Raw genomic sequence first — 16886 nt, 5'->3', positions numbered from 1 at the left:
ACTGTTTAAAAAAAATCGCTTTAAGTCACTTCATTTGACTTCAAGAATTTGTTGAGTTTGGGCATGAATGAGGAAGCAGCTGTGAGCTCTTGAGAGCACAAGTGGAACAGTGCAGCTATCAAAAGATGATGTCTGTTGAAAGCTGATGTCTTACATAATACTCCAGTTGTTTTGCTTTCTCTGCTTTGCCCGAGATCCTAGTTTCAGCATCACTGAATTCAGGTTTTGGGGTTGTGTTGCTTTTCTGCTTTTAGGGTGTCTTTTTGCTGAAGGTGGTTGATTTGAGGTAAAATTTATGGATTTTTTTTCTTGTGTCAGCTTTGCATTGAATAGCTACACCTTTTTTCAGGTGGTTTGCTAAAATTGGCAGAAAGGTGGCAGAGTGTTTGCTTACCCTGATAATGTACACTTTTGTTAGTGCTTTGATGCCAGCCCCCATTGATTGAGCAGGATCAGCAGTGTTCCATCTGCAGGATTTTGCCTGCTGGGGAGACCTGCAGTAGTTTGGCTGCTGCTTGTGTTCTAGGCTGTCACCCCTAAGGCTTGCTGGATTTCAGGGAGCTTACTTGTCCAGCACTTAAGGCAAGGCTAGTGGGATCAGGGAAATCTTAGGTCAGTTATGCCAAATCCTATCACTGTTCCTGTTTCTCCCAAACTTGCGTTGGCTGGAAATTCCTACTTGGGGTAGGCTCATCTTCTCAGCTCGTCTGTTGAAGGGTGTTGAGAAGGGGGCCAAGTTCATGCCCCAGCTTTGGGAGTGTGCTCAAGGGTCTTGACTTGCAACAATCCTTTTTCTGCCCTGTAAGTGGAGACAGTGAGATGATTCCTTTACCTTCTTTAAACACAGACTTTGGCATATTTTTCTTGGCTGAGAGTTTGTACCCTGAAATTGCCTGTAGGTGCTCTTCTTACAATTAACAGCTCTGTTCCCTGAAATACTAATGAATGGACTTGGTTTGTAAATATGTGAGTAGTTTTTATGTGGTACTATTTAGCTAAGACAAGTCTAAGCAAACTGAATATTTTAATTTGATTTTCAAAGCTTTTACTGATGTACTGTACTTTATACTAATATTTGCATTTTTATTTTAGAGTTTCTACACAAATTTGCAATAAATTTGGAATTTAATCCAATATGGAGCTGGCTCATAGTTTGTTACTGAACGAGGAAGCATTAGCTCAAATCACAGAAGCAAAGAGACCGGTTTTTATTTTTGAATGGTTGAGATTCTTGGATAAAGTGCTGGTAGCTGCCAACAAGGTAATTTAATGAGTTTTTTTCCCCCCCCTCTTTCTAAAGAAACTTTCTTTTAAAAAACATTTGTATTAATTTCATGCCAGAGAAAGTTGTCAGGTAATGGCCAGATGGTACCTATATGGTTTCAGATTCAGCCTGAAGAGTCTCTATGCTAATTTGTAAATTTTAAGTGTTTAATTGTAGGCGGTTAGTAAGTATTTTTAAAAAGTAAAAATTAAATAGGTCAGCAGCTAATTCTGAGCACTTAGCATCTGCCTCTGCTGTTGTTAATGTAGCTCATATCTCTCTGAGACAAGCAATTTGCTGAATTATGTACAGTTGGCAGTGGTATAAGGTTTACTTCGATTTCTTGTAGATTTTTCTGGGTATTAGAAGCAACACGGGATCAAACTACTTTTCTTATTTATTTTTGGTCTGTTAACAGACAGATGTCAAGGAAAAACAGAAGAAACTTGTAGAGCAGCTAACAGGACTCATCAGCAGTTCCCCTGGGCCACCCACACGGAAGCTGCTTGCAAAAAATCTTGCTGCTCTCTACAGCATTGGAGACACATTTACGGTTTTTCAGACGCTTGACAAGTGCAACGACATCATCAAGAGCAAAGATGATACTGCAGCCTACCTGCCCACAAAACTGTATGTTTTGGGAAAAGGGGAATGATTTTTAGGCCAAGTGGTCCTGGATATTACTCAAGAATCTGCCTATATATGTGCACACTATGTTTACTTACATTCTGTGTGCCTGTTTGGAGTTACATATGCTCGATACAGACAGCAGAGAAAAACGCTGGATTGAAATTGGGCAGGGCAGGACTCAAAGGTGACACAGATGGATCTATGTGAAAGTGAAATCATTTTCTCTAGGCAAGGTACTATGTTATGACTCTTTATGGCATGGAGAGGATAACAGTTAATGAAGGCATTCCACCAGTGGAATTGCTGCTGACTGTGCTCAGGTACCCCAGTAAAGGTGGAACCTGCAGATTGTCAAACCAGAGTCCTATCTGTGCCTAGTGAATTGTAACCAAATATTCAAGTTTTATTCCCATCAGATGTTGCCTTTTCTATTCCCCTAGCATGCTAAGCTGCACAGGTCTCTCAAGCAGTCTCTGCATGTGGGTACGTGTGCATGGATGTGTGATCCATTGTCTTTAGTCATGGGAGCTGTCCCATTGGTAGGAATTTGGTTAATGCCACAGACAACTTTCACTGAAACTGTTTTTGGTACTTTCCCATGTACTGCTTCGTAAGTTCACGGTGTGTGGTGAATCCAAATTTGGTCTGGCCTTCAGATATTTGACAATAGGATTTGGCAATAAAATCTGAAATAGTCACTGCTTGGGCAGATACTGTCCTCTTATTTCTAGCTCTTGCAGCTGTGTGAGGAACTTGTATAAGTGGGAAGTGTTTTCTGCTATAATATGCTCTGAAATTTATGCTACCAAGTCATAGTCCAGAAGGTTTTTTAATGGACGCATGCCCATTAAAGGGGAGGCTGTAATGAGTTTGTGATGTAACTTCACTAAAAAAACATTTAGCTAGCAAATACAGATTTTTAAAAAAAACCTCATTCCTTTGTGATGAAAAAGTGCATGTTTTCAGGAGCTGGCTTCTGTGACTGTTCTGGAACAGTTTGTGTATATAACTGCAATGTGGTGATAGCTAAATATTCCTAATCTCAAATGGCAGAGGAAGAAAAACATGTAAATAACTGTTTATGGGTCCAGAGAGATTTTACAGTGCCTGTAAATTTTCTTGTGTTATGCAATAGTTTCTGCATTTTAGGTTCTTAGTCTTGAAAAACCCCATAATTCAGTATCTACAAAAATGTGTCAGGATATATTAGAGGCTAGGGGCTTTCTTGCAGGTGCTTGGAAGAGACAGTTTATTGAAGCACAAAACCCTAATCTTGATGAGATTTCAGCCTATCTTGTTTTCTCCAGAATTTTTCAATCTATGTGTAAATCCTATAGTAATACCCTTTCAAATGCATTTTTATTCTTAAAAACTGATAACTTTTCTGTTGCTTTTTTCTTTGTAAACAAAAAAAATATTTAAATGGGCCCTGTTAAACAGCCAGTATAAGTAGTGGATAGCAAATAGATTTTTATTCATCATTGTTGATTAGAACAAACATTTCTATTTAACTATTTGTTTTCATTTGGATGATACATTAATATGTGTTCTCTTTTTCTGTTTTCTCATAGGGCTGCTGTGGCATGTGTTGGAGCATTTTATGAAAAAATGGGCAGAATGCTGGGTAGTTCTTTTCCAGAAACTGTTAATAATCTGTTAAAATCTCTGAAAAGTGCAGAGGTAAGTTTCAGTTTATTTGTGTGGTCTTAATTGCATTTTAAACTGAAACCTGTTTCCTCCAGAGGTGTTTGGCAAATTGCCTAGATTGATTTTCTGCATTAAAGGATGCAGATCACTTGCCTAGCTGGTTTCAAGTCTACTGCAGAGAGTTTAGACTTTATCATATGAATATTGTAATAGTTACTTCATGGCATCAGTAATTAAAATTCAGAAATTACTGTATCTGTCATTTCTAACTACTGTGTTAGGGTTTTTGCCCATGTACTCTGCATAAACATTCAGTTGCTAAAAATTAATAATGAATACTTAAATTTTGCAGGAAAGTTGTTACTTTGCATGTGAGCAGAATACATTGTGCCCTGAAATGAGAGAGTGTCGTAATACTGAGAGAATGTATCCTGGGCAGTCAGTGGGTCTGATTTTATGCAAATAGCTCTGTTGGGACAAGTTGGAATATTGACTATGTGGATCTTTCGGTGGCAGCTGTTTTCTTCAGCTGTGTTGTAGTGCCGGGGTTATTATTTGTTTGTTGTTTTTTTTTTTTTTTTGCGTGTGTGTGTGCTCTCAGATTGTAAGTACCTGCCTGTGTGCAGGTATAACATGAAGCTGCTAGCTTGGGCTTCCCATTCTCTCTTATCAGCTGCTTTTTTTTGTTTCTCCCGAGTCTACAGTTGATAGATAGTGGGGCAGTGCAGAAGCATTTTACTTAGAGCCAGTTTATTGGGTTGCCTGGGCTTGGTTTATGTGACAGCTGAGGGACTTTAAGTAAAGTTGCATATGGTGTTTACTTCTCTTTAAAATCTACATTTTAAAGCTATGTTTTAAAACAAAATCTATTTAAAAGTTACATGGCAGTTATATATGCCTGCATTTTCAATGTTTGCAAAAACATTCTAGCATAGAAGCAGGAAAATGCAAACCTATACACCTGGTTCTTAATGTAACTGCTGTGTCCACATTTTTATGTAAATGTTTTTGTGTGTGTGCAGTCTCAGGGCCGCAGTGAAATTCTGATGAGTTTGCAGAAAGTTCTCAATGGACTTGGAGGAGCAGCAGCTTCTTGTCACCGTGATATTTATAAGAATGCCCGGTCTCTGCTGACGGACAGATCGATGGCTGTGCGGTGTGCAGTGGCTAAGGTGGGTGTCTTCTCACAGAAATTCTTGTGCTGTGGCTGGGGAATACCTGCAGTTGAACTGGGACACGTTGTTTAGGAAGGGAAATTTGATAATTAGTTGGACAAGGTAAGTCCTTACTAGTTTACACTGCAGGCTCAGACATTTGACTTATTTCACAAGTACTGTAGTACTGAGTTCCCCTCTTGATAAAAAAATATGAGATAGAATGTTATCTGTGAGCCTCAGTGAGACAGGTTTTTGTTAACATGGTTCTTGGGTTGAGCTTTTTAAAATTTTTTTAATTCATGTAGTAGTCTCTTCCATGACTCTTCTGATTGTTTACTCAGCTATGATAGCTAGCATATAGGAGAGTGTCTGTAAATTAATTATTGAAATTTTCATATTAAAATATTTTCTGAATAATGCTGCCGATTGCAGTCTGATACTTAGATAAAATGTAAGAATGGTCTCCTGGTGCTTAGCAAGTCTATTTTTCCTACAGTGTCTGCTGGAATTACAGAATGAAGCAGTGTTTATGTGGACAGCTGAACTAGAGAATGTGGCAACACTGTGCTTTAAAGCTCTGGAAAACTCAAACTATGGTGTGCGAGTTGCAGTGTCAAAGCTTTTGGGGACAGTCATGGCTACAGCACTGATACCAAAACAAGCGACAGGTACGAGCCCTTCTGGATTCCTTGTCTACATTGGCAGACTTAGTTGCACCTTCAGTACCTTGTTACATGGCAGTGCTGCACATTGTTGTTCCAGTGGATGAAAGCTTGTAGATGGATTGTTTGTCTTTACAAATAATAAGCTAAAAAGAGTGCAAATCTTTGTTTTAGTCATACAAAGAAAAGACAGAGCAAACTATCAAAAATCACTTGGGAAAAGTGGCTTATTTTTTAAGAATGCAACCAAATTTTTATCTGAAATACTGGGTAGACTTGTTTTTGCAACACAGTTTTGAGTTAATAAGTCTGGTTTCAAGATCATTGCTTGTGTTGGTTGGAACTTTGGGAATAAATTATTACTTTTGTTTTTAAAAAGTGATGCGGCAAAATGTGAAGAGAGCCACACTTGAGGAGGTCTTGGAGCTCATGGCCACAGGATTTCTGCGAGGGGGATCTGGTTTCTTGAAGAGTGGTGGAGAGATGTTAAAAGTAGGAGGATCTGTCAATAGGGAAGTGCGAGTTGGTGTTACCCAGGTTTGTAATTTTTTTAATGAATTAAAATTTATACATAATTGTAACCCTTTTAGTAGGAAAAATACACGTTTCTGTTCTGTATTTCTGTATAAGTTAATTTACGGGTCTAATTTGACTCTTCTTTGTGAGATGTACATGAAGTATCATACACCTATCTACTTTCTTTTATTGTTGATATGCAGTAACAATAGATTAAAATATGAGCTAAGGAGAACTTATTTGATCAGTGTATATTAGGTGAGATTAACTTGCAAAAATATTTGAAAATTTAGTAAGTTAAGGACTTTAGTTCCTTTTTAAAATTTAGTTTCTTTTTAGAGAGGATGCCCTGTTACCCTTTTGTGGCTCCCTTCTCAGCTGCAGCTCAGATTGGTTAAACTACATTTCTTCTTTCCATATATCTCTCATGAGTAGGTGAAATCTGATGCATGTGGAAACTCCTCTTGTCTGAGAGAAAGGTGGTGGCAGCATCTCTTCAAATTCAGGTGTTCTCACTCTGACATGTATTTCAATATGCTGCAGTAACTTCCCAGAATCCAGATGCTTTGATCATAGGTTATTTTGTGAAACCCTTTATTTTTTCTCAGCCTTTTTGAAGGTGAATATGCCAGGTTTTTGTTGTGAACTGGAACACCTTGATGTTGCTGCTTTTATTTACATGTTGTTCTTAACTTTTTTAGAAAGAGGCACATTAAAAGCAATGAACTGGGCTTTTTTGCTGTCATCCAAAGGGTGTTTTTATGCATCACAGTATAGGGGCTACTCTTGGTTCTGGAGAAAGTTGAGTTTCAGCAGCAAAGATGTGGATACTGAATTAGTTCATGCTGAGCAGCCTCATTAGGTTAGAGTTGCTTATTGCTAGCTGGTGTTGCTGCTATTGTGCATTATGCTTGAGTCTGGCTGTAGTTTCACATAATCTTTTGTTTCTGTTTTAATTGGGTTGCTGTGTGACTTCTGGATTTGCAGGCCTACGTTGTCTTTGTTACAACATTGGGAGGGCAGTGGCTGGAGCGCAACTTTGCTACCTTTCTGTCCCATGTGCTTGATCTGGTCTCACATCCTCGTGCAACTCAGACCCACGTGGAGGCTGTTTATTCTCGAAGATGTGTGTCCTTTATCCTGAGAGCAACTGTGGGCAGCTTGCTGGGGGAGAAAGCACAGATTGCAGCTGCCAAAGAAATATGTCAAGCCATTGGTAAACAAATGAAGGCAGTGGGTGAGAACCATTTTTCTTCGTTCAAGACCAGTTGAAAGTCACTGTCATTTTACTGAGGCAGCCATTTTTCAGCTTTCTTCTACTGTGAGGAGTAATTTTGTTCTTATGGGAAATGGTAGTTCATCTGCTTTCTGTTTCAAATGTTCAGAGGTTGAGTTCTGCTTCAATAGTGATTGCATGACACTGCCTTTTTATCCCAGATAGCAAACACATTGTTAAAAGCCTAGAATGGAAGTGGAGAAGAAAACTACGCGTTTGCCATTTGTCTTGGGATAGGTTGTACTGGAAGTCGTGCAGAGATCTTTACTAACAGTGTTGAAAGTCTGTAAGGTCAAGATCTTGTAGGTCCTTGTGTCTCCCCTGCTAATATCCATACTTATATCCAATTGCATTTTGTGACAGAAATGATGTAATCTGAAGAATATGACTCCTTAGCAAAACTTTGCAGCATATGGAATCACCAAGATTCCATGTGCTGCAAAGTCTCACACAAACTCTCTTGGCATCTGTTTCTTATGAAAGGAATTAGCTCAAGCTGGAGATTTAAAAGAGTAAATTGGAAATACACATCACTTTATTTACCAAACATATTTTTCTTTTCTGATGCCATGTAATTTGAGTTTAAAAAAATGTTTAGCATATGGAAATGAAATTGATTTAGAAACTTTTGCAGGTTCTTCTTGTAATTATTTTTTGATGGAGTAGGCATGGAACATTAAAAGGTTTCTCATGAGTAAGTACTACTTCCAAGAAAACAAGTCTCTTGAAAATGCTTTTTCTGAGGAAACAGTTACAGAAAATACTCCTCCTGCCACCTTGTCAAAGTTGCAGGAAATTCAGTTGTGTATTTGGATAGTTTGAAGAACGTCCATTTTTTTGAGGATTTCTCATGAATGTGATGAAAATGGGAAGGGTTTATACTTGGTAATAATTGCTTCCCTTCATATACAGCAGAACCATTCTCTCAATTTCGTTTGTAGTAGATACAAACATTAGGCTGCTACTGAATTCCCTTTTGAAGAGATAGTTGCTGCTTCTGTGATATTTTGTAGAACATACTGTGGGATTAAGGAACTCAATTGGATAACACTGAGATGATTAGAAATTATGATTATTTACTAAAGGTCTCCTTTTTACTTTCACTGAACATATATGCATGCAAATTTGCATGCAGAACCTAGAGATGTCAAAATGGTATATTTTGTTACTGTGTACAGATACAAACATACAGCATGTGTGTTTTGAATAAGTACTTTTACTGTGTTACACTGTTTATCCTTCCTCTTAGTGCTCCGCTATCTGTAGTAGCAGCTGGGCATCTGTTTTTTATGGTCTCTGGACAACTGTGTTTGGCTGATCGCTATAAAACTCTTTCCCTACAGAATATGTTCCTTTTGTTAGTACTCCCTATGACCAGACTTGTAGTTTTGTTTTAATGTAGGATTGATGTCAAAATGAAACTGTCACTTTCTGTCCTCTGAATGCTCAAGTGGGTTCAAATGGTAGTTAAGCAAGACACTCTTGTTTTCTTTTCTGCAGAAGCAGTAGTGAATGATGCTAACAGTGAAAATAAATCAGGAGCTGCTGATGTAGCCGCAAGCCAGCACGTAATGGTGTGTGCCCTCCAGGAACTGGGTAGTCTGGTTCAGAGTCTGAATGCCACTGCATCTCCTCTTATTCAAGAACCTTCTATTGGTATGAAAATAAAAGGAAACAGATTAAGTGAGGCATTTGAGTAATGAATATGAAATATCATTAAATCTAGTTAAATAATAAATGAATATGAAAGAAATAAGTCTAGTAAATTGGTACTTCCTTCTGTACTCCAGATAGCTAAGTTTGTCCAGCTCATTGTGTGTAGTACCCTAACTTTAGTTCAAGTCTGACCAAGTATTAAACAGCTATTTTGATTGGAATCTCTCTGAAGCTCTTTCTTAGGGTGAGTGAAGTGGTAATTTTTGATATAGGCTTGTTTACAGTAATGGTTTTATAGGAAATACATTGTTTTGCTATGCAAGGTGAATGAAATATTTGTTCCTGGAAAACTATTGCCTTTAAATACCAAATCTCTGTGGGGAGGCAAAAGTATTTTGTTGATATGAAGCTGTTGGTAGGTCCCTTTAAAAGAAGTAGTTCTTTGGCTGAAATTGACTGGGGTTTGTGTGAGATTTTCTTCTTGTTTGTTTCAGTATCTGAATCCACATTTATTCTGTAGTGTTACAGCTTTACAGTTTTTGAGTTTCTGGATGCCTATTTTTTTTCCACTGGAAGTACAAGCTTCTTTAGATGTTTCATCATATAGATTGTTGTCTTTTTGCATATGACATTCTTCCCATACTGATTTTATGACAGCTTTGGAGTAGGGAAGACTGCTCATATTTATTCCTTCTGGTAGCTGTCATGAACTCAGCAGGTAGAAGGTGTTCACTAGCTCCAGAGAAAGCAACCAGCAGTGGGAGCTTTGAAGTAGAGGTTTGCCAAGATTTGGACTAAAGAAAGTGTTGGTGTGAATGCAAATTGGATTGAAGGGTGCAGTTAGAAAGTGGGATTGGGTAGGCATAGAAGTTTGGAGAGTGTAGAAGGATGTAAACTTGCTGCAGGGGGGATAGCACCATGTCAAAAACAGAATACAGCAGTCAGTGACCTCTTCAGCATGTGCTTGGCTACAATGTGATGCAAACCCAAAGATCAGTGTTACTGTTGCTCTGTTACTACCAATCTGTAAAATGTTACCGGAAATGTCTCATCTAGCACCTGCTCTCTTATACAGCATTGCTGTCTCTTTTCAGTGTTTTAGTAGTAGGGGTCAGTGCTGTGGCTCTGACAGCTCCACCTTTGTTGACAAAACCTGATGGGGAGCAGCATAATGTTAGTAACATCTATCACCTCTCCCGAAAAGGCACAGTCAGCAAACTCAAGTACTTTAATTCTGACCTTCTTAACTTTCACATTGGCTGTCTAGTATTGATTCATTTTATTTGTCTATGTATATTAAAAAGCATATGTATATTAAAAAGTGCAGCATAAGTGAAAGACTGCAAACTCTCCTTTCTGTAGGTCTGTTGGAGACAGTAACTTCAGTTCTTCTTCATCCCAGCATGGCTGCCCGATTGGCTGCTGCCTGGTGCTTGCGGTGTGTAGCTGTGGCATTGCCCTTTCAGTTGACTCCGTTTTTAGACAGATGTGCAGAAAGACTCAACAATCTGAAGACCTCCCCTGAAGCTGTTAGTGGCTACAGTTTTGCAATGGCTGCTTTGTTAGGTGGTGTGCATCAGTGTCCTCTAGGCATTCCTCATGCCAAAGGAAAGGTGAGATAGTGTTTCATCTGGAGTGTACTAAGAGATACCCTTTTATCTATAAGTAATAGCTTTGCAAAATGTGTGGCATGCTAATGAGTTAAAGCATTATTGAAATTGAGTTTGTGCCTTGTGCGAGAGTAGTGGCCAGAGCACATGCTGTTAGAATCTCAGTTGCAATATTTAACAGCTCTTTTCCTCTCTTTCTCTTTCAAATTTACTGAAGAGAAATTGAAATATTGAAAAACTGCTGAAATAATTGCTGATGAGAATATTACTGGCTGGTTATATGAAAAACACTAATCATCAGCATGAAGTGTAATCTGCATTCATTCTTTATGGAAGGTCAATTCAAATTATTTGAGAGCATCTTTAGTCTCTAAGAGTGAAGAAGTAGCTTGCAGCGGCTTCATTCATGTTTTTAAACATAAATGTTCTATGTTTTTTGCTGTGGGTGCAGATGGTGGTCAGTATTGCTGAGGATCTCTTACGAACTGCTGCGCAGAACAGCAGGCTCTCCTTGCAGCGGACTCAAGCTGGATGGCTTTTACTTGGAGCACTTATGACTTTAGGTTTGTAAAAATGGTTTGATTTTTCTTTTTATTCTCAAGCTTGTCCAACGTTTCTGATTATCCACTCTGGCAAATGGTCTTTACACATAATGAGCTCATTATCCAGCACAAGGATATTTATACAGGGGAAGCAGAGTGTTAGTGAACTTACTTCAGCAATGTTGTGCTGGGGAGAAGTGGAATATTAGTGCTTATCTAAACTGAAGTATGGTAGGAAGTATTATACCTGATGAAAAATTTCTGTTCTGTTTTTAGAAACCCAGCCTTTAGTCATTCTCTGAAAGGGCAAAATTGTCCATACTCTTCCTTCCTTAATACTGTGGTGCAGAAGAAATGGACAGTACATGAAACCCAGTGAGCATTCCAAGGCAGCAGCACTGAGTAGAAGTGTTGTTAGTTTAAAAGCTCTTCAGTTTTCTTTTAAAAAAGCCAGCCTCATGTTCATATCTGCCCTTACAGAAGTATCACAGGCTGCGTTTTGAGAGGTTTTAAGGATACTCTTGAATTTTGCAGTAGTAGTGTTCTTTTCTGTTTTGTTTTGAGTTTCTTTTATACTGGAAAATGTGACAAAGTTCTGATGCATTTTGCAGTATTTTGACCTCTCACCAAATACCATCTGTGTTTCATCTTGTTTCTCTAAATTGTCTCTTTTACCAGTTTATTGACATGTTTTTCTAAAAGTGTTTTCCTATTGTGGTTGTCCTCCAATATATTTTTAATGTACGTGCACTGGATCTTTTTCAGAAATTTCAAAAAAAACTTGACTGTTAAACTAGTCTACATAATCAATAGCTACCAGTTATTTTTCTATTTATTTTATGGACAGGCTAGAGTAGGCTAAAGAACCTGCCTTCAAAATTAATATAAAAAAATTAGAAATCAGAATAAAAAGATAGTAAAATGACAGTTGACCATGGTTTTGTATGATGTGACAGTAGGTAGGGTAGTCTATTTCCTATTTTAGGACTGATATCCACAAGCAGATGTGATATATAGTATTAGTCTATTTCCTATGTTAGGACTGATATCCACAAGCAGATGTGATATATAGTATTTCTTTGCTACACTTTCAACCGAGGAATGGGAAAGAATTTCATTAGGTTTTCATTGTTCCAAGTAGGGCAAAAAGGAAGAGATGTGAAATAAGCCAAAAATAGTTTGAAGAGCAAAAGCCTTCACAGAAGATTTTTCACACTTAAGTACACATTTTTATTATACTGTCACTTTATTTTTTACATAGGTCCTTCCGTTGTCCGGTATCATCTGCCCAAGATGTTGTTGCTATGGCGAAATGTGTTTCCACGCTCTCTGAAGGAGCTGGAAGCAGAGAAGGCAAGAGGAGATTCTTTCACCTGGCAAGTAACACTGGAAGGTCGTGCTGGAGCTCTGTGTGGTAAGAAATGCAAACTTTGAGATTGTACCTGCACAGTAAACCAAAACGTGATCCCAAGTATTGTAGAGAGAACCCCTGTAGCTTCCCCTCTTTCTTTGAAAATGAGTAAAATGTGTCAGATTTTCATCAGTATGTCCTGGTTTTGACATACAATTCTATGAACAGCTCACACAGTCTTTGAATAAACATTTTTAATTGCTTCTCTTTTGACATTCTCAGAATTTGTATCTTGTTTATGTCTTAGATTTGTTTGTTTCAGTGAAAGTTTAATTTAAACTATTTTGTTGTTAGCTATGAGAAGCTTTGTTGCTCACTGCCCTGAGCTCCTTACTGAGGATGTGATCAGGAAACTGATGACACCCATAGAATGTGCCATGACAATGATGTCGCAGTAAGTAGGCAGTTTTTGCTCTTTATCCACTTCTGTCTTTTCCTGGTCTTGAAATACTAGAACTAATTTGGAGTTGGGTTTTGTGGTTTGGTGTCTGTCCCTTCCCCCTGCCCCACCTGTAATTAAAACAGGACTTCTAACGAGGTGCATGTCATTGATTTATTTATGGCAGTGTATGTTGTGGGCTTGTTGGGTTTTTAATAAAAGTTTTCTCTGTACAGTTATGTCTGAAAATGTATCATTAATTGAGTGATGTTGTTCAGAGTAGTTCAGAGAACACTGTTTTCTTGCCTTGCCTGGAGTTATATCCTGTGAAAAGAAATCTGAAAATACTCCTTTCTGTAACTGAAACATTTCTGATTTCTCTTTTTCATTTTTAATTCTATAGCATTCCATCAGTAATTAAAGCTCATGGAGCTCATCTCAAAGCCAGTGCAGCTATGGTTCGTTTAAGACTTTATGATATATTGGCTTTATTGCCTCCGAAGACATATGAAGGTACATAAATTTTTAACAGCTTTTGTTGAAGTAAGAATTCTGCTTAGTATTTGTGATGCTTATCCTTGAAGCAGCTGTAAGAGTCAAAATACAATTCTAGGAATCTCCAGTAATTTTGTACTGTACTCCTCATCTTCTGTATGTCATCTTGACCGTATAACTACAGAGTATGAGTATTGAAAAGCATTCATAGAGTAACACTTGGAGTATTGCAGTTATGATCCCCTTTATAGGATTGAGAGGTACAGAGTTCATGGTCTGAGATCAAATAATGTTTTTTTAACAAGTCATTGTTACTTATAAGATAGAGAACTTTGTTTCATAGTGTACTGAAAAACAGATGTGACAATGGTTTAGTTTTGGTTACATTTGGGGTTTTTCTTTGGTTGGTTTGGTTATTTTCTTTTCTAAACCTGATATTTACTGATTTTTAATCCTATTACATGGATCTGCTATTACTAAATTGCCGAGCACCATCACACAGTCTGACAGATGAACTTTTTGGGTTTCTTTGCTTTTTTTGTTAATTCATTATGTTTACATGATCATGTGGATGAGCAGGTTTTTTTCTACATCTGGATTGTCATCTTGCAAGGATGGCCCAATCTGTTGTTTAGAACAGGAAACAATTCTGAGTAATGTGCTCTAGTGAACCCTGCTTGAACAGAAGGCGGGACTAGATGACCTCCAGTGTTTTCCAACCTTGCCTATTATTTAGGTATTTGGTTATATATGATTTAGGAAAAGAGAGCCTACAGTTCTATTTGAAGCCTTGCTCTCAACTCTAGTATTGTCAAGTTTACTTTCTGTTAGTGACCTCTAAAATTGAAGTAATGGCACATTTATAACTTCTGATCACTAGCTGAAATGTTTTGGCTAAGAAGCAGCAATGATTCTTTTTAATGTCTGTCTTTTTAGGATCGTTTAATGCACTTCTTCGAGAGCTGGTAGCAGAGTTTACTTTGACAGACAACTCTGCTAATACAACCACATCACTCTTAAGGTCTCTTTGTCATTATGATGATAGTGTTCTGCTCGGCTCTTGGCTGCAGGAAACAGATCATAAGTCAATTGAAGATCAGGTAACAAAAAAGCTAGAAGAATGAATTACCTGCCCTGTCTGTGTGATGTGTGTGTGGGGAAGCCTTCTGAAACTGAAGCTTCATATCATGATTTTAGTCTTATTTCAGAGCTTTGTTAGATGTAAGTGCTTCCATCTACAGGGTAGTGTTTTGATTAAAAACCGCCTGCAGCTGAGATACAAATGGCTTAATGCTGCTCATAGGGTTGTGCTTAGTGAACCAGCCTCATTTCTTTTTTAAAAAAATCCTAACTCCGTATCTCTTTCCACCTGCCACTCTTCCTAGCTTAGAAGTTGCTCTCATATAGAATGTTTTGAGCTAGGAGAAATGTAGGTTCCACTTAATATGTTTTATAATGAAGCTGCTGTCAAAATATTAATATTGCGAACGGTGCTACAGCAAAACAAGATTTAACTGGTTTGATAGGTGTAGTAAGATATCTTACAGTTCATTTCAAAGTGTTGACACAATGTTGTTGGCTGAAAATGCCTATTCCGCAATAGCCATCTAATAATGGGAGGGTTTCTCAGAAGGTTTGATGGATCAGATCCAAAAGCCAAGACTGATACCACCAAGAGTGTGGGAAGCGGTTCCTGAGCCAAGATCAGCATGTCAAGGCAAAAAAGAGTTTTATAAATTTCCTTTGTTTATTGTGGAGGACATAGTAGACTTCCAGTGCAGTCTTCAATCCACAGAGCTTTTTCACTCCCTTCTGCCCCCTTTTTGTTTTTCACTTCCTGCCTGTAAAACAGTGGTGCTCTTGGTAAGTGGAGATCTGTAGTCTGTCACAGGACTCTGGCAGCGTGTGCTCACAGCCTAGAAAGCCAATGGAATCCTGGGCTGTATCAAAAGTTTTTTATAAAGGAGGTGGTTCTGCCCCTCTGCTCTTGTGTCCCCAACATAAGAAGGACATGGAACTGTTTAGGAGCAAGTCCAGATGAGGGCCACAAAGTTGATGAGAGGACTGGAGTACCTCCCCTTTGAAGATGGGCTGAGAAAGTTGGGGCTGTTCATCCTGGAGAAAAGAAGGTTTCATGGAAACCTTGCAGGAACCTTCCAGTATCTGAAGGGGGCCTACAGGGAAGCTGGAGGGGAACTCTTCATCCCGAATTGTGGTGATAGGACAAGGAGGAACAGGCACAAACTGAAATGGGGACTTTAGGTTAGATATTTGGAAGAAATCTTACACTGTGAGAGTGGTGAGACACTGGAATGATTGCTGTGGGAGGTTTTGGATACCGAAAGCCTGGCAGTGTTCAAAGCCAGGTTGGCCAAGGCCTTCAGCAGCCTGTTCTAGTGGAGGATTTCCCTGCCCATGGCAGGGGTGTGTTGGGACTAGATGATCTTCAGGATCCATTCTAGACCCTAGCTTTCTATCATTCTATGATTCTCTTGTGCTTAGTCATGTTTTATTTTTAATGATATAGAAGTGTCAACAAATCTTGCTGTGTTTTCTGGCCTTCTAAGAGGAATACAGACCTACTAAACTCTAATTTTGTTTCACAATTAAATAATTGATAGGAATATAGAATTTTCTTCAGAGAAAATAGATGATGATTTAATATTGTTTCATGAAACAGTGATGGTTAGGAAATATTTTCTTGATGACAGGAGAGTTAATAATTTTAGTACTGTTTCTAATTCTTTATGTGTAGGGCATTATTATAGCCAGAACTGATAATTTAATACACTGTATTGTAACTCTGTGCTCAGAGAGTGAATGAATAACCTTCTTTCTGAAATGGCACTTCAATGATTCAGAAGCTACTATTAGTACCAGAATTAATCTGCTTTTCTCTTAATTTTCATCTCTTAATACCAGAAGTGATAATTTGTGTATTTACCTAGCTGTTAATGGTTTTGACCCTTCAGAATTCAGCTGAGCCTGCTAATGTATATGCATGGGGATACTGCACTTGTATTCAGGTGTTTTTAAGCTATTCTGTTGTTTTAAGTACTGCATATGTGTTTTGGTTATCTCTAGTTGGAAATTTTATGTGCAAAGGTGTTCAGAGATATTCATGTTGTGTGGCATTTTGCAGCTTCAGCCAAACAGTGCGTCTGGAAGTGGTGCTCTGGAACACGATCCCTCTTCTATTTATTTGCGCATCCCTGCTGGTGAAGCTGTACCTGGTCCCCTTCCTCTAGGAGTATCTGTCATTGATGCATCTGTGGCTCTCTTTGGTGTGGTTTTTCCTCATGTCTCTTACAAACATAGGTCAGTTTACATTCGTGTTCAATTTCAGAACCTGGTGTCTTGTTTCTCTGGATACTGTTATGTTGGGGTTTTTTTGTTTGCTTGCTTGTTTGGTTCATTTTTTTCCTGAAATAAGAATTTACTAAGGTATCAACTGTCTTTAAATTCAGAGGTTAATATTTGATGTCCATTGTGTCTCAGGATTTCAGAATATGTGTAGTCACTTTAGAAATGAAGTGAATTCCTCAGTTTTATCTCTTGAAGATTAGTGTTCAGAGCTGGAGACTATATTCTTCTCTTTTCATACTGCATTTAACAGCAGTAATATCTCTGCAACCAAAATT

General features: G+C 38.2%; 1 protein-coding gene across 3 annotated transcripts in view; it reads left to right on the top strand.

Annotated features, from left to right (window-relative positions):
* HEATR5B (HEAT repeat containing 5B) overlaps window positions 1–16886 on the top strand; it is a 58234-nt gene that overhangs the window by 1626 nt on the left and 39722 nt on the right. For all 3 annotated transcript variants that reach the window (XM_014255955.2, XM_014255954.2, XM_005526894.3), the window contains exons 2-16: window positions 1093–1261; window positions 1683–1894; window positions 3466–3574; window positions 4564–4713; window positions 5195–5366; window positions 5740–5897; window positions 6864–7113; window positions 8653–8808; window positions 10171–10421; window positions 10870–10981; window positions 12222–12374; window positions 12666–12765; window positions 13154–13263; window positions 14182–14345; window positions 16388–16563. In XM_014255955.2, coding sequence (XP_014111430.1) covers window positions 1136–1261; window positions 1683–1894; window positions 3466–3574; window positions 4564–4713; window positions 5195–5366; window positions 5740–5897; window positions 6864–7113; window positions 8653–8808; window positions 10171–10421; window positions 10870–10981; window positions 12222–12374; window positions 12666–12765; window positions 13154–13263; window positions 14182–14345; window positions 16388–16563 — 2399 coding nt within the window. In that variant the 5' untranslated portion in view covers window positions 1093–1135. The remainder of the gene's footprint in view (window positions 1–1092; window positions 1262–1682; window positions 1895–3465; window positions 3575–4563; window positions 4714–5194; window positions 5367–5739; window positions 5898–6863; window positions 7114–8652; window positions 8809–10170; window positions 10422–10869; window positions 10982–12221; window positions 12375–12665; window positions 12766–13153; window positions 13264–14181; window positions 14346–16387; window positions 16564–16886) is intronic.

The sequence above is a fragment of the Pseudopodoces humilis genome, chromosome 3, assembly GCF_049639895.1.
Source record: "Pseudopodoces humilis isolate 2021_Gansu_Grassland_sample_001 chromosome 3, ASM4963989v1, whole genome shotgun sequence".
NCBI classification, from domain to species: Eukaryota; Metazoa; Chordata; class Aves; order Passeriformes; family Paridae; genus Pseudopodoces; species Pseudopodoces humilis.
Note: the sequence above shows the minus strand (reverse complement) of the source record. Positions and strands in the feature narration are given on the sequence as shown.